The 26,767-nt window shown below is 37.6% G+C and overlaps 1 protein-coding gene across 8 annotated transcripts in view; it reads right to left on the bottom strand.

Annotated features, from left to right (window-relative positions):
• LOC117411148 (regulator of G-protein signaling 7) overlaps positions 1 to 25,830 on the bottom strand; it is a 118,531-nt gene extending 92,701 nt beyond the window's left edge. For 6 of the 8 annotated variants that reach the window (XM_059024862.1, XM_059024860.1, XM_059024861.1 and 3 more), the window contains exons 1-2: positions 25,588 to 25,829; positions 24,598 to 24,712 (exon numbers count right to left, since the gene is read on the bottom strand). In XM_059024862.1, the coding sequence (XP_058880845.1) occupies positions 24,598 to 24,675 (78 nt within the window). In that variant the 5' untranslated portion in view covers positions 24,676 to 24,712; positions 25,588 to 25,829. Of the gene's footprint in view, positions 1 to 24,597; positions 24,713 to 25,587 lie in introns of all 8 variants that reach the window. The other 2 variants (XM_059024859.1, XM_034018349.3) reach the window with 2 other exon arrangements.
• Between the last annotated feature and the right edge of the window lie 937 nt (positions 25,831 to 26,767).

The raw sequence follows: 26,767 nt of genomic DNA, 5'->3' as shown, positions 1-26,767 counted from the left end.
ACATATATCTAATATTGCAATTGTTTTTAGTTCAACTCAACTGTCGTTCCGCCTCTGATGCTCTCTCCCCTGTGCAGCTAGACTGCAGCTCTTTCATAGTTGTGACCGAGGGACTAACTGGCTAAAAATTAACTTAGTATCCCTCGGCACATATTGCACGGGTTAACTAAGGATGCCTGACTGTCAGCTAATTAAACACTCAGTAGCTGATCAGTCACGCATTCCCACAAGGTAATTACAAAACAAAACAATACTACACATTAACATGGCGGACGGCACCTCGCTCGCCCTGCATTTTAAATCATATATAATAATACAATAATAATATTGTCTTCTCGCCGGTCATACACAATAAATAATAATAATAATAATAATAATAATAATAATAATAATAATAATAATAATAATAATAATAATAATGCATATTATGCACAGGGGCGGGGAGTACCCCGTCACACATGTGCATAGCAAAGTACAAGTATTTCAGCTATATTTTAACAATTACCTGTTCCGCACTGCGAAGTGAAAAAGCATTAGATTTAAAACAGGTGAGATCCAATTATTATTTATTCTTTGTCACTGTGCCAGGGCAGAGAAAAAGCCCTGCACATAATAAAAAGGGGCAGGGCAAAGCCTTGCTGATTTAAATGTATTGTAAATACTGTATTGTTTTGATGGGTGATTTAATGTATTGTATGATTTAAAATGTATTGATAAAGTTTAATTAAAATGGGGGGTGTTATTGTATGATTTGACTGTATGTTGTGTTAGTTAAAAATACAATGTTTTGTTTGTTATTATTTGGCAGCATCGATGGGGTTGAAGCCCCATTCCACAAAAGTTGTGTAGAATCTCCAAAACAGATTGAGTGTTAATTCAGAGATGGTCACAAGTATATAAGCCTACAGCTTTCCTTGTTCTGGGTGGGTGTTCAGAGGAGAGAACAAGAGCGAACGGAGAAGATCTAAAACGAAAGGAAAAAGAAAACAATTGCTACTTGTTTTGTTTCAACCTTTTATTTTTGCTCTGTGAGCAGTCTTTTTGTTAAAATATTTTATTGATTTTTGTTTAATAAAAACGGCGCCGCAGAGCGCTTTCCACCGGAGTACCTGCCTGTGTTGTTTCTGTCAGCTGTCTGTTCTAGGAACATTACCCTCGGCTACCATGTCACAGTCACATACCAGTTGTAGCACAGTTTTACTCAAGTATCATCCATATATGGTGATTGGTGATGCTAACTTTTTGTATTGGATTTAGTGCGCAAGTAAAAATATTAAAATGAGTGGGGGGGGGGGGCTTGAATGTATTTTCTGTGATGTGCCTATGGAAAAATACACTAAGAGCATTCTTAAACCTTGTGACAGGGAGCGTGAGGATCTGAGCTGCAAATCTCCCTCCCGAGCCAAGAGGGCGCTAAGCAGAGGTACTTGCACGCCCATTCAGAGACGGGCCGGCTTGGAGAGAGGGGCGGAAAAGGAAGTCGGCCATCTTGGTGCAGGGCAGAGTGACCATATTGGGGGACAAGATTACTTTGATCAGCTGTGCTGCATTAGACAACTGGCAGCTGTGCTGAGTCGCGTTGATCATGGGGTGGTATATAAGGGCTGTCATTCTGTAAGTGCGGGGCCTTTGAGGTAATACTAAACCTGTGTTGCTGAGCTGTGTGTTTGTTTGTTGGTGTTCTACGTGTTTTTGATTTGTTTATCGTCAGGACCGGGGTCAGAGTGATCCCTGACGCCAAGGAGCTGCCGCACTACTGCCAGCACTTTTCACCTTGGACATCACACGCCCCGCACAACTGAACTGGACACTTCAGCACCTGAGCACCTGCACTTTTCACCACCCCAAAAGTGCACCCAAAGAGCTGAGAGGGACTTGCTCTATTGGGACTTATAATTTGTATTTTTGTTGCTTTGGACTGTGCTTCCCTTTTAATAAAGTTCACTCTCTACCATTGTGGTAGAGTATTTGCACCTGTAAAAGTGACTCTGTGACGTCTGTTCCACACCCACACCCACTGCACTGTCACAAACCTATATTGCAGCAATCCAGAATACACTGAATTACAGCAGGTGGTACCAGGTAGTTTCAGAACAAGCACTTACAAGTAAAATCAGTATCTTCAAATATTTGCCTAGCACTGCCCAAGAAGGACCACCATCTATGGGTGAGGGAGACGTTCAGTCTCCATTTTATAATGTTTAAATTAAATTATTGCAAGAACTTATTTAATAAAAATAAAAAAATAAAACACTGACGAAGGCACATATTTGTCTACTTGTCTTTTTTATTATTAATGTTAGCGCAGAATTTATGATTGAGTGTTGGAAGTTATGGATGAATTACCAAAAGCACTGGGAGATCCAGCTCAGCAAGAGAAGACACAAATGCCTACAATATCACCCATTGAGATGCTGCATTTACTGATTCCAGGAGGGTCCCAGCACAGCAGGCAACACGTCAATCAAACATTCCCTAATCATATCATGAAAGCATTTAAAGTGCAAAGCTAGTGCATAATTTCAGCAATTAATTAATCAGCTTTCTTATGCGTGTTCCAACTCGTAGGCAGCAGACAATTTTATTCAAAATTGCAATTTTCATAATTTTGATCCTTAGTTTCTGAAGGAAAGACATGTAATAAAACACATTCTTCTTTTGTCAATTAAAATGTATACAGTATAATGCTTTTAATGTAAATCAAGACTTCAAAGCCACCCACTAACATCATTTCAAGCTTTGGATATATGACATCATTTTAAAGTATTATCATAGCAAGCAGTTAAATGCACTGGTGTTTGGAAAAAAGTGATCATTGAGCCTGGTTTTATCGGGATTTGTGCATACGGTGGAGCTGTGGTACATGCCCCTGTGCAAGGTTGCCATGGGAATTCAGTCTTCCAATCCATTTCACTCCATCAAACACAGCATTCATTCCACCACTGCTGCAATATTACAACATTGCTGCAAAGCACATTACATACTGGTCATTAATTTACTTATCTACATTATCTATTTAGGTTGTAGACCTAAAGAACACAGAAAGATACTGAAATAATTCAAGTAAATCTTACTGTACCTAATATTCATTGCCAACACTTTAAACATCTCACATTTTCCTCGTGTTATGGTAGAATTATTTTTAAAAGGGTATTTTTTTCAAAGCTATTAGTGAAGAAGCATCTCCTCCATGCACTGTCCATTTTCCCTATGACTCAAGTGTTTTCAATGCCAGCTTTTAGGTCATGCCAGTATTTATATCCGCCACTAAGATTATAAGTTATACATTATCATATTGATCTTTCTAGCACCTTGTAGAAAATACTATCAAAGCATTCAAAAGTATTCATACCCTTTGATGCTATGATAGTATTAGAACATAAGAACATAAGAAAGTTTACAAACGAGAGGAGGCCATTCAGCCCATCTTGCTCATTTGGTTGTTAGTAGCTTATTGATCCCAGAATCTCATCAAGCAGCTTCTTGAAGGATCCCAAAGTGTCAGCTTCAAAAACATTACTGGGGAGTTGGTTCCAAACCCTCACAATTCTCTGTGTAAAAAAGTGCCTCCTATTTTCTGTTCTGAATGCCCCTTTATCTAATCTCCATTTGTGACCCCTGGTCCTTGTTTCTTTTTTCAGGTCAAAAAAGTCCCCTGGGACGACATTGTCTATAACTTTTAGGATTTTGAATGCTTGAATCAGATCACCGCATAGTCTTCTTTGTTCAAGACTGAATAGATTCAATTCTTTTAGCCTGTCTGCATACGACATGCCTTTTAAACATGTGATAATTCTGGTTGCTCTTCTTTGCACTCTTTCTAGAGCAGCAATATCATTTTTGTAATGAGGTGACCAGAACTGAACACAATATTCTAGGTGAGGTCTTACTAATGCATTGTAAAGTTTTAACATTACGTCCCTTGATTTAAATTCAACACTTCTCACAATATAGTTAGGGCTCTGGACTCTTGACCGGAGGGTCGTGGGTTCAATCCCTGGTAGGGGACACTGCTGCTGTACCCTTGAGCCTAGATTGCTCCAGTAAAAACCCAACTGTATAAATGGGTAATTGTATGTAAAAAAATTAATAAATTGTAAGTCGCCCTGGATAAGGGCGTCTGCTAAGAAATAAATAATAATAATAATAATAATAATAATAATAATAATAATAATAATAATAATATATCCACATTGTCTAGATGAAGACATTTCTGAGTCAACATAAACTCCTAGGTCTTTTTCATAGATTCCTTCTTCAATTTCAGTATCTCCCATATGATATTTATAATGCACATTTTTATTGCCTGCGTGCAGTACTTTACACTTTTCTCTATTAAATGTCATTTGCCATATGTCTGCCCAATTCTGAATGCTGTTTAGATCATTTTGAATGACCTTTGCTGCTGCAGCAGTGTTTGCCTCTCCTCCTATTTTTGTGTCATCTGCAAATTTAACAAGTTTGCTTACTATACCAGAATCTAAATCATTAATGTAGATTAGGAATAGCAGAGGACCTAACACTGATTCCTGTGGTACTCCACTGGTTACCTCGCTCCATTTTGAGGTTTCTCCTCTAATCAGTACTTTCTGTTTTCTACATGTTAACCACTCCCTAATCCATGTGCATGCATTTCCTTGAATCCCTACTGCGTTCAGTTTGAGAATTAATCTTTTATACGGGACTTTGTCAAAAGCTTTCTGGAAATCTAATTAAACCATGTCGTATGCTTTGCAATTATCCATTGTCGATGTTGCATCCTCAAAAAAATCAAGCAGGTTAGTTAGACATGATCCCCCTTTCCTAAAACCATGCTGACTGTCTCCCAGGATATTGTTACCATATAGGTAATTTTCCATTTTGGATCTTATTATAGTTTTCATAAGTTTACATATAATAGAAGTCAGGCTTATTGTCTGCAAGGTGCTGGAATGTTCAATATGATAATGTAGAACCTAATTCTAGAAAGGTATAGAAAATGCTGGATTGCAGGTGAACATTCTTCGAGAGTATAAAAGGGTTAGGCATAGGATGATTGCTGTCTTTACCAATAAGTCAATATGGGAAAAAGTAAAGGGCTATCTGAAGACCTTAGGCAGAAAAATATTTTTTGTCATAAAGCTGGAGAAGGATATGAGTTTTGGTCATGGTTTTGTGGAGCTATTTGGTCACGCCGATAGTCGTTACGTTTGGAGAAAGTCTGGTGAGGCTTACAAAAAAAAGAACACCATACCTACTGTCAAGCATGGAGGTGGTAATATCCTTCTATGGAGCTGTTTTTCCTCTAATGGCACAGATAATTTAGTTCCAATACATGGTACAATGGATTCCATAGCATACCAAAAGATATTGGCCAATCATCTGAAACCCTCAGCTACAAAACTTGGTTTAAAGTTGGACATTCCAACACAAAAACGCACACATCAAAATCTACTTCAAAATGGTTGAAGAAGAATAAAATCAAGGTTCTGGAATGGACTAGTCAAAGCCCCGATCTAAATCCAATTAAGAATCTTTGGTATGAGTTGGAGAAGGCTGTGCACAAGAGAAGTCCTCGGAATTTAAATTAACTGGAACAATTTTGTGTTGAAGAATGGTCAAAAATCACTAAAGAATCCTGCCAAAAGCTCATTGACAAATATCACAATCATTTAAAATAGGTTATTATTGCTAAAGCTGCCTCAACTAGTCTGTGTATATATACACACACTGTATATATATATATATATATATATATATATATATATATATATATGCTTTCTTGGAAATTCTGGCCTGTGATTGGTTAAAACCTCATCAAAGGACCAAAATAGATTTAACTATTGCTCTCACATCCTTAAACCACCAGGCAATAGTCTCCATCTGTCGTGTGACTGGTTCACATCATTGTCAGTCCCGCCCCTTTTCAAAGGAACACCCTCCACCTCCACTCCTAAACAACCAGATAAAATGGCTGAATGAAAAAACTGCTAAACGGCGATTCTGTGACAGAAAATGAATTACAAAACACACTACAAAAGAAAGATAAAGCTTGCGGTATGAATTTCAAAAACATTTTCTGTTATTTATTTCTGTTATTTAGTTATTTACTCATATATCAGCTATATTTAAACAAAATACTGTAAAGTCATAAATATTTGCGACCAAAATATTTGGCAAATTACACTCGTAAAACCTATTTTGCTCCAGAAATGTTGCCGACCTGTTGCACTGTTAGTAGTATATTACTTCATTATAAGTACAACACTAAGATATTCATGCCAAAAAATGTTTGACCTTGTTAAAATGTGGCAAGTGACAAGGATAAAAACAACACTAAGTCATAGTGTTGATATGAATACAGAATCCTGGTGAAAATGTAACCTGGCTCATTTGTGTATTTACATGCAGGTGTCCTGATAATTAGAATTTAAATCAAGCTTTAGTTGTAAACTACTCTGGCTCACTGAAGTTTAGTGGCCTACTTTCAAATAAATTGTACATTTTCATATACTGTACTCATCCGGTCATGATACTGTTGTCTAACTGGATTCAATCAACAAATGTAAAATCTCAGCAGCCTACAAAGCCCCCCATTTTTTTGTACATATTAACAGCATATTTTTCCAGTTTTTAAAGAGACCGTAGTTCAGTTTTAATCTATATATATATATATATATATATATATATATATATATATATATATATATATATATATATATATATATATATAAATAATTCCTGATACAGATGTGCAAACTGGTGGTATTAGAAAAGAACAGGAGATAGAGGTGACCAATGATGACTTTTGGGAAGCCTAGTACTGTATTACATAAAGTTGGTGATGCTGAATTACTAGGATCCTTTTATATCCAACTTAACAATGCACCGATGGGCCGAATGATGCCTTGTTTGTATATTTTCTTATTTTGTTATGTTTATATATTCTTATGTTCTCTGCATAAAGAAGCTCTCAATGATACCTTTAAGTATTTAACATGCAAAGGGGCTGGTAGCTATATTGCCATTTTGAATTGCTGTTTGTATTTCTGCACACATATTATATCATTCTCTAATGGCAATGAAAGCCCATCCTTTGTGGGAGTTAAAATAATAACAGTGTTGAAGGGACTTCAAAGGCATGCTCGCAAATGACTATGGCAATCATGTAATGTTGTTGGCAGGAGACCAGAAAGAAAGCTCAGCGAGTGCAAATAGGGCACAAGAGATTGGCAGGTTTGAGTCTACCCTCATAATGCAGGACCTCTAAGATAATAGACCCTGCCAATATACTGTGTCATTTAAATTGGCAGCTAGAGTGGGTGGAGGCAGAGTGACATTTTTGGCTTTGAGACATTGGCTTGATTGATGGTACCTTGTGACATGTAGCAGAAACAGGCTGTAGGCTTGTGTCTGGAAAAGTTATGGTATTCTGGTTGGTCAGTACTATAATACACTAACAATCAGATTTTTAAACAGACTATTAAAATCCAATATATACACAGCAGTCAGAGGTTAGTTTGACTTGCCATAAGCTCTACTTGCACAATAGTCAAAGCTGAAATTCCTGCAGCCCTCAACTCTTAATCTCTTACTGACAGCTTTTGCAGTTGCCAGGTAACAATCCATCCAGTGACATCTGACAATCCATTAATCAATCTGTAAAAATAACATTGGCTATAATACATGTCACACAATCTTGCTTTTCCATTGTTTCTTCAAAAGCATGGACCCTTCGGGTTTGCAATGGCTCTGATATTTCATCTCCCTCATAGTATTTATACTGGTAAGTGAACCTGCAATCTCACCACTCACAAAACAGCACTTACAGATCTACCTCTCTAATGCCTGTTACCATGTATCTTCTCAAAAGTTCTCAGATTTGACATGATTTTGAGCCACATAGTACCAATGTGACAGCAAACAGCTTATTTTCTGCAGTTTTCTCTTCGCAATAGCTCTTCAAAAGAATCCATAAAGTATTGAAACAAGGGTTGACGTCAGTGCTTTCCATAGTGCAAAAAACATTAGGTGATGAAATCCCATTAACAAAAAATGTTGTCCCCAATGCGCACAAAATAGGATGCAAGTTGCATCATAGTGCATGGGATTATGCCAAATATATTGCTATTTAATACTTCTGTGCAGCTTTCATTGGCTGGAAAAAGACCTGCCAGTGGAAACTGATAACAATATGTCTTTTCAAATAATGTTTATTTATTTATTTATTTATTTTAAACACCCACAGTTACAATATGTTAAATGCATACATCTAACTCTGTACTTTCAATTGTTTTTCAAATACTGTATGAATACAGTATAGAATCAATTGTTGCAAACAAGAAAACAAACAAAAAAAAAACTGTAGCTAACCTCTTTTAAACCATTCACAGATACCTGCGTGAAAATATGATCCAGCGCATATTTACTGCAGATTTTTTAACTACTACTACATTGGTAATTTTAATCCCTACTTTTACTTAACCATTGCAGCTACATTCCTCTGATTTCTGTAAATGTGTTTGTTTGTGAATATGTCGAATGAGCCCCGAAATAAGATTAAATCCTGAGACACTGATAAATAGCCTCTGTGCTGTGAAACGTGCAGAAACCATTTTTATAGTAAGCTGGTCTTTGTCATCTGCATGACTTTTGTAAATCTCCTTTCCCATCTCAATCCATAGGTACAATAAACAGTCCAAGAATCAAAATATTGCAAAACATTGCTTTTTTTGTGATTCTGTTGTATAAATTATTACAGGGACTTTGTATAATCATATAAAGTCTGGACATTTTGGTTATTGTTAGAGTTTTAACAGAAACTATTTTAGAATAATTTTGCTAACAAATTTTAGCAAAAGTGTGCCTACAAGTAAAATAAAATGATGATGGTGAGTAAAGATTTAACATCACTGACATGGGAGAAACTCAGTCCTGGAAAGCTAGTCTACTTCAATACTACTAGTACAAGGCAGGCAGGTAGTTTTAGTATTATACACACTGGCTTTTTCCAATAGATACTAGCCCTACTGCAAATTGTAATTGCAATACCAGGTTGATATGTGTTTGTATTACCGTATTCCTTCAAATTTAATATGCAGCCCAAATTCCCCACCCTCAATTTGAAGAAAAAATAAAACCTCAGTTACGCATATGGAGGCAGTTTGCGGCCGTCTGCTGTCACACAGAGCATTACAGTTATGTGCTGCTTCTCATTTCCAGTGGTGATTACTCACACCTGTTTTTCTCCCAATTTGTGAACTGTGGTATTGCTTGGCATGTCAAAAAATATGGGTGTCTGATCAGCGTTTCCGATCTGTCCAAGCTGGTAGTGTTTGTTAGAAACTCTAAAAATGTAAACGCTTCTCTTTGAATTCCTCAGGAAGCTAATGATGAAAATGGCTGCCTGTATGTCATGGATGATTCGAGATCGGGCAGCAACGTTTTGGTGTTCTTTTTGTTTTGGCAGTAAGTCACGTTGCTGCTTGTGTATTCGGGCAGTGCCATCTTTGTTGGTCTTTTCTCAGCAGTAACTTACGTTGTTGTTTGTGTACTCTTGTAGTCATGTCTTGTGTTGCCGATTTTAATACACGCCTCACTATGCTGTACTTGAATTTAAGATGCAGTCTATTTTTGAGAAGAAAAAAATGGTTTAAAAAGTGTCAAATTCAAATACAGTATTTATTTACTAATAATGTGATGTTCTGTATAATCTCAAACTAGCAGAACCATTTAAAATAAACATTAGTAAGTTTGTTACAAAGGGACGGTATAAAAATAAATGTTTGCCAAATGTATTTTAGTAGTTTCACATTTTATATACTTTAAGCAAACTCTTAAGCAGCTCTTAAGTGCTGACATCATCTACGCATATGGAAGTGAGAGGTTTGGAGTTGAAAAAAGGAAGGAAAAAGTACAAACTATTCCTGGAAAGTCTAGACGGCAGCAGGAGATTGAACGCTTAGTTAGAGAAAGGAGACAGCTGAGGAACCAATGGAGAAGAGCAGAACAAAGTCAGAAGGAGGGACTCAATCTCTTACAAAGGGTCATAAAAGATAAGCTTGCAACATTGCGCAGAGCTGAGCGCCTACGGAAACGCTACAAAAAGAAGGAGCGTGCGAGAGCTAACTTTTATAAAGACCCATTCAAATTTGTAAAGAAGTTATTCACCAGTGAGAAGAATGGCACACTAAAAGCATCTAAGGTTGAGCTGGAGAGATATTTGGAGGAAACACATACAGATTCAAAAAGGCAGGAGCCTATGTCAATTCCGTCAGACATCCCACCTATCAATCCACCAGAATACCAAATGGAGGACTGTGCACCTAAGTGGAAAGAAATAGAGCAAGCTGTGAAAAAAGCAAGGGCTTCATCATCTCCAGGGCCTAATGGAGTTCCGTACAGAGTGTACAAGAGTGCTTCAGGAGTTCTACGAATTCTGTGGAAATTGATGAAAGTGGCATGGGAAAAACAGGTTGTACCAAGAGCATGGCGCCGAGCAGGTGGAGTCTTTATACCTAAAGAAAAAGATTCTACAAGCATCAGTCAGTTTCGTCCCATTTCCCTATTAAACGTAGAAGGCAAGATTTTCTTCAGCATTATTGCTCAGAGATTGTCAGCTTACCTATTAAAGAACTGCTTCATTGACACTTCAATACAAAAAGCGGGCATTCCAGGTTTCCCAGGTTGCTTAGAACACATCAATGTGATCTGGCAACAAATTCAATCAGCTAAAAAGGAGAGGAAGGAGCTCCATGTGACATTCCTGGATTTGGCTAATGCATATGGTTCAGTGCCACATGAACTACTTTGGGCAGCATTTGATTTTTTCAGTGTACCGATGACAATAACAAATTTAGTGAAAGCCTATTTTGGAGATTTACAATTCAGTTTTTCAACTTCAGAATTCAGCACTACATGGCAATGCCTAGAGGTTGGAATAATGGCAGGATGCACCATTTCTCCACTGGCTTTTACCATGGCAATGGAAGTAATCATTAGGGCATCAAAATGGGTAGTAGGAGGAGAGCGCTTGGCTTCTGGAATGCGACTACCACCAATTCGAGCATACATGGATGACATGACAACCATGACTACAACAGTAGCCTGCACTAATCGATTATTGGGCAAATTAACCAATAACATTGAATGGGCACGAATGCAATTCAAGCCCACTAAATCAAGGAGCATCTCTATAATTAAAGGCAAAGTAGTAGATAAAACATTCTTCATTAATGGTGAGGCAATACCAACAGTGTCTGAGAAGCCAGTGAAGAGTCTTGGGAGATGGTACGACGGGGATCTAAAGGACACAGTTCGTGTGGGAGAAGTTAGACAACAAGCAGTGGAAGGGTTGAAGAGCATAGACAGCTGCGCTCTACCAGGTAAACTAAAACTCTGGTGCTTTCAGTTTGGTCTACTGCCGAGGTTGCTGTGGCCACTGACTGTGTACGAGGTTTCTTTGACAACAGTAGAGAAGCTGGAAGCTTTAATCAGTTCATACATCAGGAAATGGTTGGGAGTTCCACGCTGCCTCAGCAGAGTGGGACTTTATGGTAAAGGAATACTGCAGCTACCAGTCTCTGCTCTAACCGAGGAGGTTAAGTGCGCCAAGGTCAGACTGGAAATGACTTTAGTAGAGTCACGCGATAAATGCGTAAGCACCTGCGTTGAAAACTGGAAGAAAGTGGGCGGCAAAGAAAGCTGTGGAAGATGCAAAGGCTGCCCTTCGAATTGGTGATATCATGGGGCAAGTTCAGCATGGAAGAGGGGGTCTTGGTTTCAGTTCAACTCCTCCTACATGGCACAAGGCGGCCCCAGCTCAAAGGAGGAAGCTGGTAGTCAACGAGGTGCAAAAGCAGGAGGAGAGGATGAGGTGTATAAAGGCCATTTCCCAGGCCAAACAGGGAGAATGGATGAGATGGGAGAGTGTGGAACAACGCAAGATTGGCTGGCAAGACCTATGGTCAATGGAACAGAGCAGGATCAGTTTCCTCATCAGGTCAACATATGATGTTCTCCCATCACCACAGAACCTAAACCTCTGGGTAGGAGAGGATCCCTCATGTCCTTTGTGTTCAACACCTGCAACATTAAGGCACATTTTGACAGGATGTAAGGTGGCTCTTAGCCAAGGACGGTTTACTTGGCGCCATGACCAGGTGCTGCAATGTTTGGCCTTAGCATTGGAAGACAAGCGTAACATGACCAATAAGTTGCCACCTGTTCCATCAAAACATTACACACAAAAGACAACATTCCTCCGCCCAGGAGAGCAACCACCAAGAAAAGGTGTTAAAACCAATCCTCGCCCAGGACAACTGGAAGCTGCTAGAGACTGGAATATGCTGGCAGATGTTGGTCAACGGCTTATTTTTCCACCTGAGATTGCCACCACTAACCTTCGACCAGATATTGTCTTGTGGTCTGGATCAGCACGCCTTGTTCACCTGGTAGAGTTAACAGTGCCATGGGAGGATGCTGTAGATGAGGCGTATGAGAGGAAGAAACTGCGGTATGCTCAACTAGCCACTGAAGCGGAACAGCGAGGATGGAGAGTTCGGGTTTACCCAGTGGAAGTGGGTTGTCGAGGATTTGTGGCACACTCTACAACCCGGTTTCTCAGAGACGTCGGATTCAGTGGCCAAGAGTTGCGTCGCACAGTGAAGAACTTATCTGAAGCAGCAGAGAGGAGCAGCAACTGGCTGTGGTTGAGACGGAAAGATTCTGGCTGGGGACAGGTAAGTAAGCTGGGCTGAGTTGAGTGTGGGACGGAGGGGGGTGATGCTGGGACGCCAGAATCACCGTCGAGCCCTCTTGAGGTGTCGTGGGCTAGTCGACGAAACACTGAGGATGGAAGGTGCCCACTTGAAAACCCCAGAGATGTACCCTACTTAGCTCAATCCAGACGGTTGTCATGCTGATGCGCTGGGGAGGCCGCACTTTGGTTGATCCCCGGAGCCAGCATCGCAGCCGTTGTGTGTGCTGATGCGCCAGGGAGGCAAAATAAGCTGATCCCTGGAGCCAGCATTACACTTCAGCCATTAACACCAGACAGAAGGATATCTACATCATCATATGGAAGGAAACGTAAATGGATGGAGACACATATGGATCACATTAGTTTACTGTAAAGCTACGTCTTAGTTGGTGCTTATCTTGGCGAGAGCCGAGTTCAAATCAGCATGAAGTTTTAACATCTACTCTCGTGTAATGGAAATCGTCAAGTATCAATGCGCCCCTAACTTGAACGAAAAAAATAATAATTCAATTTTCACCCAAAGCTGCATCAAAGGCATCAGAAAAACAATATGGAGCTATGGAGTTATTTTATGAAAAATGGGAATCTAGCAGGAAAAAAAGAAATATAAAAGGCACTTTTTTTTTTTTTTAGGGGAAACATACATGCTTTGTATGCAGTCGTTTGGTGAATGCTGCAGTTTGTGACACCAATAGCACTAGGGCTAAAAACAGGTAAAAAATATGATTATAATTACCCATACACTAAAAAACCAATGTCCAGTAAAATAAATCTGATACATACAAATCAGATCAGTGTTCTATATCCTTAAATTGAAAAACAGTCAATCATCAATATAGGCACTAGGTTTGCCGACTGATCCTTCGACCTCAGAGTGGTCCAGTGGTTAAAGTCCAGGGCTTGTAACCAGAAGGTCACCGGTTCAAATCCCACCTCTGCCACTGACTCACTGTGTGACCCTGAGCAAGTCACTTAACCTCCTTGTGCTCCATCCTGCGGATGAGATGTTAAATCAATCTCCTATTGTAGTGACTCTGCATATAATGCACAGTTCACAGCCTACCTCTGTAAAACGCTTTGTGATGGCGTGTCACAAAGACGGCTGGAGTGGATGGCGTCAGACCAGAAAGGAATACACGGACAGACGGTGGTGATGAGAAGCCGAGTGCAAATGGTAGCACTCAGCATTTATTAACAAAGTAAAAGGTTTAAACAGAACACAAAACAGGACACGGCACTCGTCGCCAAAACAAAAAGACAAACAAAACGGACTATACAGACAAAACACGGTGAGCTTCAATTTTTAACAATTATTATTACAATTACCTCCATCTCCAATCCCTTTCTCCACTCACTGAACACACAACCCTGAGTGAATGAAAATGTGTCTATATATACTGTTGTGCTGGGATTCAATTACTAATTAATTATTCACTTGAATCCCAGCACGTGAATGAAGTACGTGCAACCCCGTGCTCACATATTACATACTTTAAATGCACGTGAAGTGATTTGTGCCATCCTCGTGCCTAAATACAAATCTACATTTTTAAATACACGTGAAACACAGACCCATTTATATCCCGTGTACCAATGACTATACACCAACATTTACACACGCAACACGTAACATACAACATATAACACACAAATGCACACAGGGGCGGGGCACATTGCCACATGGCGCTATATAAAAATAAATATATTATTATTATTATTTAACTTTATAACTGTACTACATAAAAAAAAATATTGGTTATTTGCTTGAAAAACTGCATGAATACAGACAGAGGAAAAAAAACATTAAATTAGAAAAAACGTCCAATCTTCAAATCTGCAGGATGGATATCATGAGCGGTGGACTAGTATTTATATTCTAATGGCTGGTTTCACAGACCCAGATTAGCTCTAATCTTGGACTACCCAATGTTAATGTAGTTAGGGTAGTCCAAGACTAGTGCTAATTGGGATCTCTGAAACCAGCTCGAGTAGCTAGAAGCTGTTTTCAGAAAGTGCCAAATAGGCTTTCTTCAAAGTTTTACTCACACTTTGTTCTAATATGAGAACAAATATTCAACACTAACATCTCTAGATATTGGTTACATTACTTACAGTAACGATATTTACTTCCCCTCTGAAAAACAAAAATGTTATTCTGCACAGTTCCATACACCTTCCCTTCAGAAAATATATTGTTCCCTTTTATGTTTGGTCCAAATTCCCTATGTCAACTTGTCATTTTAAATTAACATCTGGTAAAGGCATATAGGATTCCATTGCCAAAATTTGACTTTGTCTAAACGTACACCTCCAGTGACTGGAGATATGTAAACAAACAGTACATTAAACATATGCCACATTATATCTCATCCAGAACTCTGCTGCCCGCCTGGTGTTCTCTCTGCCTCGCTTCGCCCACGCAACTACTCCACTACTCCGCTCGCTCCACTGGCTCCCGATCACCGCTCGCATCCAGTTCAAGACCTACAGATGCCTTGACCAGACTGCACCCAGCTACCTCCAGACCCTCATCTCTCCCTACACCCCCACTCGACCTCTCCGCTCCGCCTGCACTAGAAGACTAGCTCTACCTCCGCTACGCTCCCCTGCCTCCACAGCCCGCTCCTTCTCCACCCTTGCTCCGCAGTGGTGGAATGACCTTCCTACAGATGTCAGGACTGCCCAGTCCCTGACCAAATTCCGGCGCCTCCTTAAGACTCACCTCTTCAAACAGCACCTGCAGAACTCCTCTGTTTGTATCCTGGGACACTATCACCCTTCATGTAAATGTGCTTTTTGCTCTTATCTGCCCCCTATTTTACTGCATTTAATCCTGTACTTCAGAATACTGTAATCTGCCAAGTGTTTAACCTGTAGTACTTTGTATTTAATCACATCCTGATGTAACTATCACTATTTAATCATATCCTGATGTAACTATCACTATTATCTGCTGTATTATTGAATTTTGGTTTGTCACACTTGTACTTTGCTTGAACAAAAGTTATTGTATTTCTTGCTCTTATTGTATGACTTGTATTGTAACACTTGAAATGTATTTGCTTACGATTGTAAGTCGCCCTGGATAAGGGTGTCTGCTAAGAAATAAATAATAATAATAATAATAATAATAATAATAATTATTATATAACCTTTTAACAAGCCTGACAGATCTGCAAGGGACAATCCACATGACATGCTAGTACAAGAAAACGAGTCCCTCAGGAGATATGATCCTAAAATACCCTCCCTTTACAGCAGAGCGCTTTGTGTGTAAGCACTAATGTATGCTCTAGGGTTATTCCTTTCCTTATGCCTTTTTGTAAATGTCCTTACACTGCAAAGGAAATAACAGAAAATACACAGTGAATGCAAAGGAGTACTGATTGACTTGTTCTGCACATTGAATTAGAAATAAAGCACTCTAGCTACTACAAAAGTTGTGCTTCATAAAGTTAAATGAAACCTGCTGAATAATGTTACGTTAACATATTGAATTACATACCGCTTTCAAGTTTTCCATATACTTAACAAAAAACTGACAAATTGAAAAAAAAAACAATTTTGAAATCTAACATGAAATACTGTACTACTATCATGTATATCCAGTATACTTTTGATTTTGATTGATTTTACAGCTGTAATTCATTTTGGATCTGAATTTAACTAATCTAAAAGAGGACACAAAGCAAAAGCTATTCACACAATATGAAGGATACAGATTAAACTTTAAAAAATACATTCAGACATTTTCAGATTGTGGAAAACCACCAAAATGGATATGAGGTCAAAGCCAATGTCCTCAAATAAATCGTATGTTGTATGTTATACAATCTGTATTTAATGCTGGTGCAACAAACTATTCCACATGGATCACCAATTTATTTTGTAGCGGCACAGGCAGACATACAGGGGGGTGCCTGATAAAATGATTCTGTGTCCTTAACAAAATGTTAATAAAATTAAATACTGTAATCCAAAAACAATCATTGCTTTGTTGGAAGTATAATAAAGGTTTGAATACAAAATTAAACAGAGAGTTAAGTAAGCAAGAAGGATGACTCCAACTGTGCAATTGTAAAGCAACCCATTATTATGTTGAAAAAAGATCACATGCTGCTACACTTCAGATTCCATTAACAAAAAAGTAGTGTGTTGTCTTTAATTGGCTCATTTAGACTAAAGTATTGACTGTACATTAAAAGCTTAGCTGGGAAATGGCAACTTTTTAGTTTTGTAAATCATGCTGTTCTCTCCTGCATACTGCCATGGGCAGTGATACTATCCACAATTCTTTGATTTAAAAAGGTGAAATGGCAGGAAGGTTGATAGTTGACAGACTTATGAACATCAAGCTTGCTGGGTTTTGTAGGACTGGAAAAAAAAACTTTTTTTTACACAAAGTTATAAAGCCTATAAAGCAGTGGATTCTACTGGTTACTTCACAGTAGCAAGGACCCCGTCTTCACAGCTTGCAACACTCCTCACTCCAATCACACACATCTATAAATACATACTCATCATTTCTATCTCAATTCTAGAAATCTCAGTTCTAGTCATCTCTTTGTGAAGCATCACATGAGTTTGTAGATTCAAAGTTGTTTTCTCAGCGAGGAATGATGTGAGACTTTTTTTTATTATTATTCAGAATGTCTTGAACGGAACACTGCTTTGAGAACCAGACAGGGTAGGGACAGTTTAGCTGGACCAGAATTTTGAAATGAATTGGAGTTTCACAAGCTCACCAGGGCAACACCCTTGTTATTCTTCAAAAGGTTGCCGTGAATCTCAAATATCAGCTCTAGTAGGGAGAGCCACAATCCCCACTTCCTGCAGCACCAGATATCAATTACCTGTTCGACTAAGTTGGGATTTTTTGACTGGAGGACATACAGTACAGGTATAAGACATACACTAACCAGGAATGCATCACAACTGCTGCAACACTAATGAAACAACCCACCTTACACATCACAGGTTTTTATATTGGATATCAATAAAATGCTGTTACTCGTAGTCATTATTGGCTGAACTATATTTCTAAAAGAAGGTGCCATTACTCCTGGTTTCACAGGTTGTAAAACTGGTATGGGTTGCCACCTGGAAAAATCAATATTATGCAATACAGCGAGCATGAGTGAAGAAAAAAGCAAACACATTAAATGTTCTATAAAATAAATGAATCTTGGTAATAGCAGGCATACACTTGGTTTGTTATGCTTCACTGAAACTGGACATTGCCAAAACAAATGCACTGCAAACACTACACCATATGCTGGAAACTACGCTGGAAAAAATCTATTAATAATAATCGTGGTTCATGTGATTATATTTTTTAATGTTTTTAAAAATTGTCTTTCTCTGTGGTAGACAATGAATAAAGCAGACTCAGGCTAGGGGTATGAACCTTTCATTTAGTTTATGGCAGCTCCTTGACTCATTCGTGTACATATGTTTCGCTACTACAGCTACGGACAAAAGTTTTGCATCACGCTATAGAATTAACAAATTTTGCTTCATAAAGTCGAATTAAACCTATTGAATAATGTTACATTAACATACTTAATTACATACCGCTTTGTAGTTTCCCATATATTTAACGAAAAACTCATAAAAAAGGAAAAATGTGACATTTTGAAATTTAACACTAATACTGTACGACTATTATGGCTTCCGGTAGACGTTTGTGATATTATTTTGTAGTTTCTTCTATAACATGATGTTAAATAAATTTTTTTAATTATGTTCATATAGATTGTTTTTTTTCTTCTTTTTTTCTTTTCTTTTTTTTAATTATGTGTCAATTCTAAAATTCTAGCTGATGCAAAACTTTTGGCCATAGTTATAGATCTTCTCTAACTAACATGGTGCATGTCATTTTTAGAACTATTTATTAACACTTTTACTTGACTAGAATCAGTACAGGCACTACCACCCTACTCTTGAGTCCATTTAGGGGATTGACTGCCCAAATCCCCAGTTCACAGCTCACCTTACCCTTCTGTGCCACTGTACCTTCTCCTTTTAAGGGGCTGCCAAGTCCCTTCGCCAGCCATCTCATCCTCGATTGTCACGGCAGTCACAGCTTGCCAAGATGTTGCCGTTTCTCTTCCTGTTATGGAATCCAGTCAACATACCAAAAAATTTCCTGACCTTTTGAAAATGCCAAAGTCAGGGCTACCTACGATTGTGTTAATTAAAAATGGAGTTCACAATCATTTGAACATCCCTCCCTAGATATCTTAATGGAAATCCCGTTTCAGGACAGTATTAGCAGCTCCAAATAAAACTACTATGAAGTTTAATGAAGAGTGCACTTAGGCTCAGCTGTGACAATGGACATTTCAGGACATTTGCATTGCTTCAATTATTTTCTCTTTTTACAGAATGCACAGTATCTATCTATCTATGTCTGTCTATCTATCAATAAATGAAATCAGTCATGTACGGGCATTGATATGTTGTTCTTTTTATGCACTGACACTAAAATACAGTTTTCGAACCATATGATGAATGAGGAGCCATATGAATACTTTTTTGCTGCCACTGTATGCATACTGCTTTAAAGGAGGGGACAAAAAACTATGCAACTGTCCTAAAAGTTCACCCAATAATGATGTACAATTGCCTAATGCTGCTTCCATCCAAAGTGACCTTAGGTTGCCCTTATAATACCTGTTTAGTTGCATTACTTATCCCTTCTGTTGCACTGTAATTTGACACAATCTTAGTACTGAGGCAGAGCAAAAAAAAACAAACACAGCATCTCATAATTCACAAAATGGTTTAAGTGCTCTGAGACATTTTTTTAATGTCTTTATTTCGTTCTCCCAGGGCAAAATGAGAAACCTACTATGAACGACTGAATAATCTAGGTCAAGTTTTTTAATTCCTCGTGAAGCTTATCACAAAAAAAGCATTAAGGGCATTCTTGTAAAATCTGATCTGCCTTGCCAGACTGCGTGGTAAACTCTGAAGCATTCTTTATTGCGATTTTACATAATGGCTTCCTTGAGTAGGTGTGCACTGAAGCCAATAGGTGAAGCATTCTGCACCAAAACCTGTGCAGCACGTATATGCTTAAAGTAACTTTAAACATCGTACATGCATTGCATTTTTAGCTACCTATACAATTCATCTATATAATCACAACATCCAGTACAGTCTTTGTTTCTCATTTCTCTTTAGTCTGTATTTCCAGCTACCTTCAAGAGGGAAATCCTGAACCACACCAGATAATTCTCAAATACTGACCATACCAGAACCAACTGGTACTTGGATAAACAAATAATCTGTTATTGTAATTCATCTCAGCCTTATTGTGCGATTGGACAACACAAGTAAGAATTCTAAAGCTGTCCAAGTTGGTTTCCAATGCTATGCGTATGCTTTATCAAACAGAGCCTGACCATTTTAAATTGCATCCAGCCATACTTTTGTTTGAATTGGCTTATTTTAAATAAAGTATGAATGACATGACAGTAACAGGTTTTGTTATAATAAAAATCATAAAATTTCTATGAAATAACATTATAAGCTTATGTAGGCCATAACATTGGATATGAAGTAGGGCATAGGCTTTTAGTGAAATGAGCAGGTTTGATGTTACAATAGCCCCAGCAGACAGGTAGTCAGTCCTCAAAATATATTCAGCAGAAGCTGCTGTAAAATCCAGACCCAGTCACCCTTGTTAAGCAGTCTCTAGTGCTGCCCTGATTTCAACTTCAGCATGTTTTGTATGTTTTTTGGATCACATTCAGTGGCATAACTGGATTTATGTATCTAAAAATGGGATAATTCTAAATGTGACATGTTAATCTGACTGTACAGCTATGGCCAAAAGTTTTGCATCACCTAGAATTTTAGGATTGAGACATAATTCAAAAGAAAAACTATATGAACATAATTTAGATATTTTATTTAACATCATGTAATCAAAGAAACTACACAATTATGCCAGAAGCCATAATAGTAGTACAGTATTTCATGTTAGATTTCAAAATGTCACATTTTTCGTTAAGTATATGGAAAACTACAAAGCGGAGTGTAATTCAATGTGTTAACGTAACATTACTCAGCAGGTTTGATTCGACTTTACAAAGCAAAATTACTTCATTCTATAGGGTGATGCAAAACTTTTGGCCACAGCTGTAGTCCAAGTCAAATTATAATGTAATTAGCAGATCACCATCATCAAATCATTATTGTGAGTAATCAGATTTACGCAACCAACTAAAAACACTTTTCCATGGCCTTCAATCTTTTCTGAAAATACGCCTCATGATCAATTGTTTTTTTTCTTCTACCTTTAACACAATCTGAATGGAATTAGTCCAACAAGTTCAGGAGTTGCTTTATATATTGCATGTTTTTAAACAGTAGGGGTTCATCTATATCTCTTTAACAGTGTGGGTTTAAGAGGTTGCAATCTTAAAGATATTAATTATAAATTGCATGTACCATCTTTGACTTCTGATTGTCTTATTTCCCTGTATTTAGCAATATACCGTAACCAATGTAACAGGTTTTGGTTGCAAGTAATTAAACTAAAATGGGGGGTTAAAAGGTCAAGGCCGATATTGTTTTCTTTTTTTATCTGTTTAAAAATATATATTGTGCAAGAGAGGTTGATCTTATGGTACAGCAACACTGTGTTCTCATTTAGGTTTCCAATATTTCAGTTGCTGTTAAAATAAAGAGTTAAACAGCAATCAATATTCCAATCACTGAAACAGTTCTCAGTACATGGACTTCAGACTGCATATCAGCAGCATCGGGACAGTGTCACATGTGTTATAAGTAGCTGACCTCAATTTCAAAAGCTTTACAGCCATTAACATAATTTTGAATAAAACTAAAATGTGACACCGACATGAACTGCTCAATTATCCGTAATAAGGCAAATTAAACAATTATTCACTTTGAAATTATACACAATGTATTCCTGAATCTTTTGGAACAAAACTTGTTGTTGAAAAGCATTTAGTTCTAAATTGATTCTAAACTGTGTTGTTACACAAAACATAAACAACCTGAAGGAACCTTGTATGACCTTATACGTGTAATTACTATTTTAATGGCAAAATGCCACATCCATGAATCCAATCTTTCGACTTGTTTTATGAAGGAAATGAAATAGTGCATACGTTTTGTTTTTGTATGTTGTACAAAGTATTTCTATTTTAGTCTGGGAGCCATTTCCCAATAGGTTCTTTATTTTCAGTTTAGTTCTTCTTATGATATTAATTTATACAGCATATATTTTCTAATAAAGGAATCCCTGAGAAAATGAAAATTACTGCTGTGGACTAAAAAGTGGTGACTAACTTATAGACCTGAAAACAACTAACATAGAGCTATCATGAGGCAACAAGATGCTCGATCCTGCTATTCCAAATGAGGTACTTTTGACTTCATATCAACGAATCAGATTGTGATTTACACCTTAGAAAAGGATACCCATGTGAAGAAAAATGGTACGAAATACGTACGATTATCTTAAAGAAACCAAAGTTATAGCCCCATGTGTGACTTCAAAGTATAAAAGTTAGTGATTTCCATGTTTCTTAGGGATTCCTCTAACAGAAAATATAGAAAAGCATGCCATATGGAGGGCAAAACTTAAAATGTCAGTTTTGGCACCCTTTACCATTTGCCATTTACAAAGGTTTCAGTATGATAAACAAATGTATTGTTTAGACCCAGGACCCCCATTCAAGGAGACAATTAACTTGCAACACTCCAATTGTCAGGTAAAGGCAAGAGAAATTGAGTTTTGTCGTGAAAAGTGATATACAAAGCAATTGTTTATTTTGACTGTTCTTTTTCAAACCTTTTAGTAAGAACATTTTATATTTCTGATTAAACTGAAAGTAGGCTACTATTAGCTTTGGTTTCACTAATAGCAATTAAAAATGGAATAGAATTTAAATATATGGCACAATTCATCACCAAAACAATCCCCAATAGCAACTGACAGAAATATTTTACAGAATACTACATTTAAAATATATTCGTTATAATTATAAATAGATTACCCTCCTCCTCTGAAGCCCCCTTGTGACCCCACTATGATGCTCCACAGTTTGAGAACTACTGTTTTAAGCAGCAGGACTTTGAACTTTCGCTCTTTATATAACGTATGTTTCACGAGGAACCCTTCGTGTGAAATGTAACCAACACATCTGATGAAGTACATCTACACAAAATGCTTTCCTTATGCAGTTAAGAAATTTATGTGATGTCTTTTTCTTTTCTTTCACCGCAAAATTGCCACCTGGGGCTTATTTAGCACCCATCAAACAATATAAATCTTACAGAGTGAGTCTGGGTTACTGCGGTGCAGTTTTCAGATGCTGTTATTAAATCTCATCTGTAGGTGTCATATAGAAGGAGCTAATGTATTAAAATCATGACTTCCTTTTTGGCTATCTAGCACAGGCAATCAAATAGAAATTCCTGTACCCATTTAAAATCCTCATTACCTGCATGTTTCTTCCCCACATTTACATCTTTTCATCTTTAAAGATTGTTATCATCCCCCCCGCAAAAAAAAATGTTATTGAAATGAATTGTTTATAGTTTGTCTTTACATTGATGCAACTGTGCATATTTATAGTTGTAATGGGAAAACCCAATTTCTAAGCAAGACTAAGCTGCTTGCTAGAAAAAAAAACAGTATTGCATGCCCAGTACAAATCAGTTTGCCCTCTTCATTTGTGAAATTCAAATCATTGCAATCTTCATTATTATGTTGTATTTGTTTTCTTGTTAATGCTGATTTGTGGTGTTTTATAATGAGATTCAAAATGAATTTCTGATTACATCACTTGCCTTGGGGACACATTTTGGACAAACATATTTTTGTAAATATACACATGGGGGCTGTCATTTTATAAGGACCAACAGACACTTCAGAGTGTTCAAATATGGTCCAAAAACAGCATGCTTAGGCTGTTTAACACGACATGCAGATGTTGGACCATATTGAACAGCCTGCTGTGTGTTATTGCTTTCATTTTCAACAATATGGTTTTTTCTGGATTTGTATAAGCATTCTGATTGCCTGAACAACAGAGAATTCTATATATGCTGGGTTCTAAACAGAACCATATTAGGTGCTCTAAATGTGTTGCTTTGCATTTGGAACGCCTTAGCATCTAATCATTCAACCTGGAATTGTTCAATTTAAAACCTATGTGTTCTAAATAGAAGTTATAACATAGAACCTTCTCTTGCTCAGTATACAAGAATAGATTATAAAGAAACCTAAATAAAATAAGGGGCTCCAAAGAAAGTCCACTAATCATAGGACTTCTATACCCTAAGCATCCTGGCACAACAATTGAGCTGCAGGCAAAGCTTCTGAAAACTTGCTTCTCAGGGGTCAGTTGAAATACTAGCCTAAGAATGTATTTCCCTTTAGATGAGCATTTCCCTGACCGACCGGTAGCAAAATAGGCTCACCACCACCTGGAAGTTTAAATGAATCTGTTTAATGTGACAGGGGACAGTCAAACATGCCTTGAATGTAGCCAAAAATAATCAAATAGTATTTTGTTCATGCCCTTGTTTCATTCCCAGAAATTAATCTGACAACTACTTTTTAACCATACTGCAAACAAACCAACAGCCAACAAGTCACAATAAAAACAGTATGGTGAACAGCACACACACACACACACCCATACACACACACACACACACACACACACACACACACACACACACACACACACACACACACACACACACACACACACCCATACACACACACACACACACACACACACACACACATTAATATGATGCGTGGTGCAGTGCAGCCTTTTAAACTCAATAACCCCAGCTCTCCTTACCTTTCTGTAGACAAGCATGTTTGGAGATTCCTCAGTCACCCCGTTGCTGCTTTGCCCATAATTATTTCCTTGCGCCATAGCCCAATCTGATCAGCAGCTAGAATCTCGACAAACGCTGCCGAGAGAAGTGTGAACGATTATGAAGATATGCCAATATAAGCAACCCCTAGAGAGCAAAACGTTGGTTTCAGCGTTAAACCAGGTAAACACCATCACATCGTGTTATGTTGTTTAGTAAATGTCTTCGCTAATATAGTAATATTTAAAAAGGAGCATTTCAAAATACTGCAGCGCTTTCAAAATTCACCACGGAAACAACCCCCAACAGCAAACACCTGTTTTATATGTTCTTTATAACAACTGATTTAAATATTTTACAGAATTCTACTTTTTAAATGTATTAATTGTAATTATAATCATAAATAACTGATACAGTTATATTAAATTCCCCGCGAGTTCACAACTAATTATTGTGACATTTTACCTGGTCTTTTGCGATACGATACGAGCAACAAATGCAAAGCCCTTGTTCCATTTTCGTACGTGGTCAGCACAGTAACCCTACCTTTGCTGACATAAACTCTGTTAAATAAACACAATATACGCTATTTCTAATACACGGTGTGGTGTTTTTTACACAGCATTACTGTATGCTTTTTAACACTAAAACATAAACATATGAGATCGTATATCACTTGACTGCAAATATGTTGCTTATTTAATGATATCTGGTTCGCTGGTGTGTGCATCTTGCATGCCATTGAAAAGCGTTATGTACTGCACAGTCGTTCTCTCTAAAAGACTACAATAAGGATTATTTTTGCGGTAACAAACGACAGTCTGCTGTTTGCGGAGTGATGCACTAGCCATTAGAAATTTCAGCACCAAAGACAGCGACCGGGCCGAGAGGTGTGTATTGCCCAATCAATCAATTTCATTGTAAGCAGAAAGTCCCCCATACATAACATCATTGGCGTGGTTGTTATTTACCTCTGGTAAGCGGAATGCAAAACAAAAAAAATGTAAATACAAAATCCTCTTTCTCTTCACAACGTGCAGTTTGTCAGCTGGCGGACGCAGGAATGTGAGGACAGTTCATTGGAAACAAAGAGAATTGTGGAGCAGATGCAGACCTTGCTTTCTTTTTTGTCTTCTTTGAAAACGATGCTGGAGTGTGGAGGTGGGCGGCACACACATACACACAAACACTCTCACACACGCAGCTAGTATGTGCACGCGCGGCGACCTATGCCCAATCACGTGTCGGGAATCAAACGTCAAGCTAGTACGTGCACGCGCGGCAACCTATGACCAGTCACGTGTTGGGCATCAAACGTCAAATGTTCCAGCAACCCTTTCGTTCTTTAATACGTTTGTAAAAGCGGTGCTGATTATTATTATTATTATTATTATTATTATTATTATTATTATTATTATTATTATTATTATTATTTGCTTGTATCAGATGAATGGAATTCAATCAATGTATCTCAGTAACTTGCAAGCTTGATATTTGTTGTGCTGATATTCATTACATGTTATTTTTTTTGTAATTGAAAAAATACTATACATATCATCAATTTCTTCCTCCACCCCTCTATCAAAGTTAACAATTACTGTACCTTTAATAATGTATTGAATAAAGTTAACACACACACAAGTACTTAGTGCACAAGTACCTACTGATGAGATATAGCTATCACATTAAGCATACAAAATTACAAAGCTTTACAAATCACCAAATTAATGCAATTCAGTAAAACTTTAACACCTACAGTTAAGGTAATGAAATACTGTAATTAAACATACCATATGCCAAACTTTGAAAATCATCAAAGAATATAATTCAGTACAACTTTGACACATTACAGAACTTTAGGACTTATTAAACTTCAAAAAATCAGTAAAATGTTTCTATACTTTGACACTTGCTGCCTAATCAACAGAACGCACCTGTTATCACGTGATGAATTAAGTGTGGTGTATTATACCAAAAAAGCACCAGCAGACTGAGGCAAATGAAAGTTACAGAATTATTCAGACCACCAAAACCTTAGATGGACTATTGTGTGCTTTAAATTGTTGCAGTTAAGCAAATTAAAACCTTTCAATTATGATGTTGTGCAAGACACAAGCAGAAATTATAACTTTTGGCATCATGTCTGTTCCG

This window comes from Acipenser ruthenus, chromosome 6, assembly GCF_902713425.1.
Source record: "Acipenser ruthenus chromosome 6, fAciRut3.2 maternal haplotype, whole genome shotgun sequence".
NCBI lineage: Eukaryota > Metazoa > Chordata > Actinopteri > Acipenseriformes > Acipenseridae > Acipenser > Acipenser ruthenus.
This window is presented reverse-complemented; position numbering and strand designations above follow the sequence as displayed.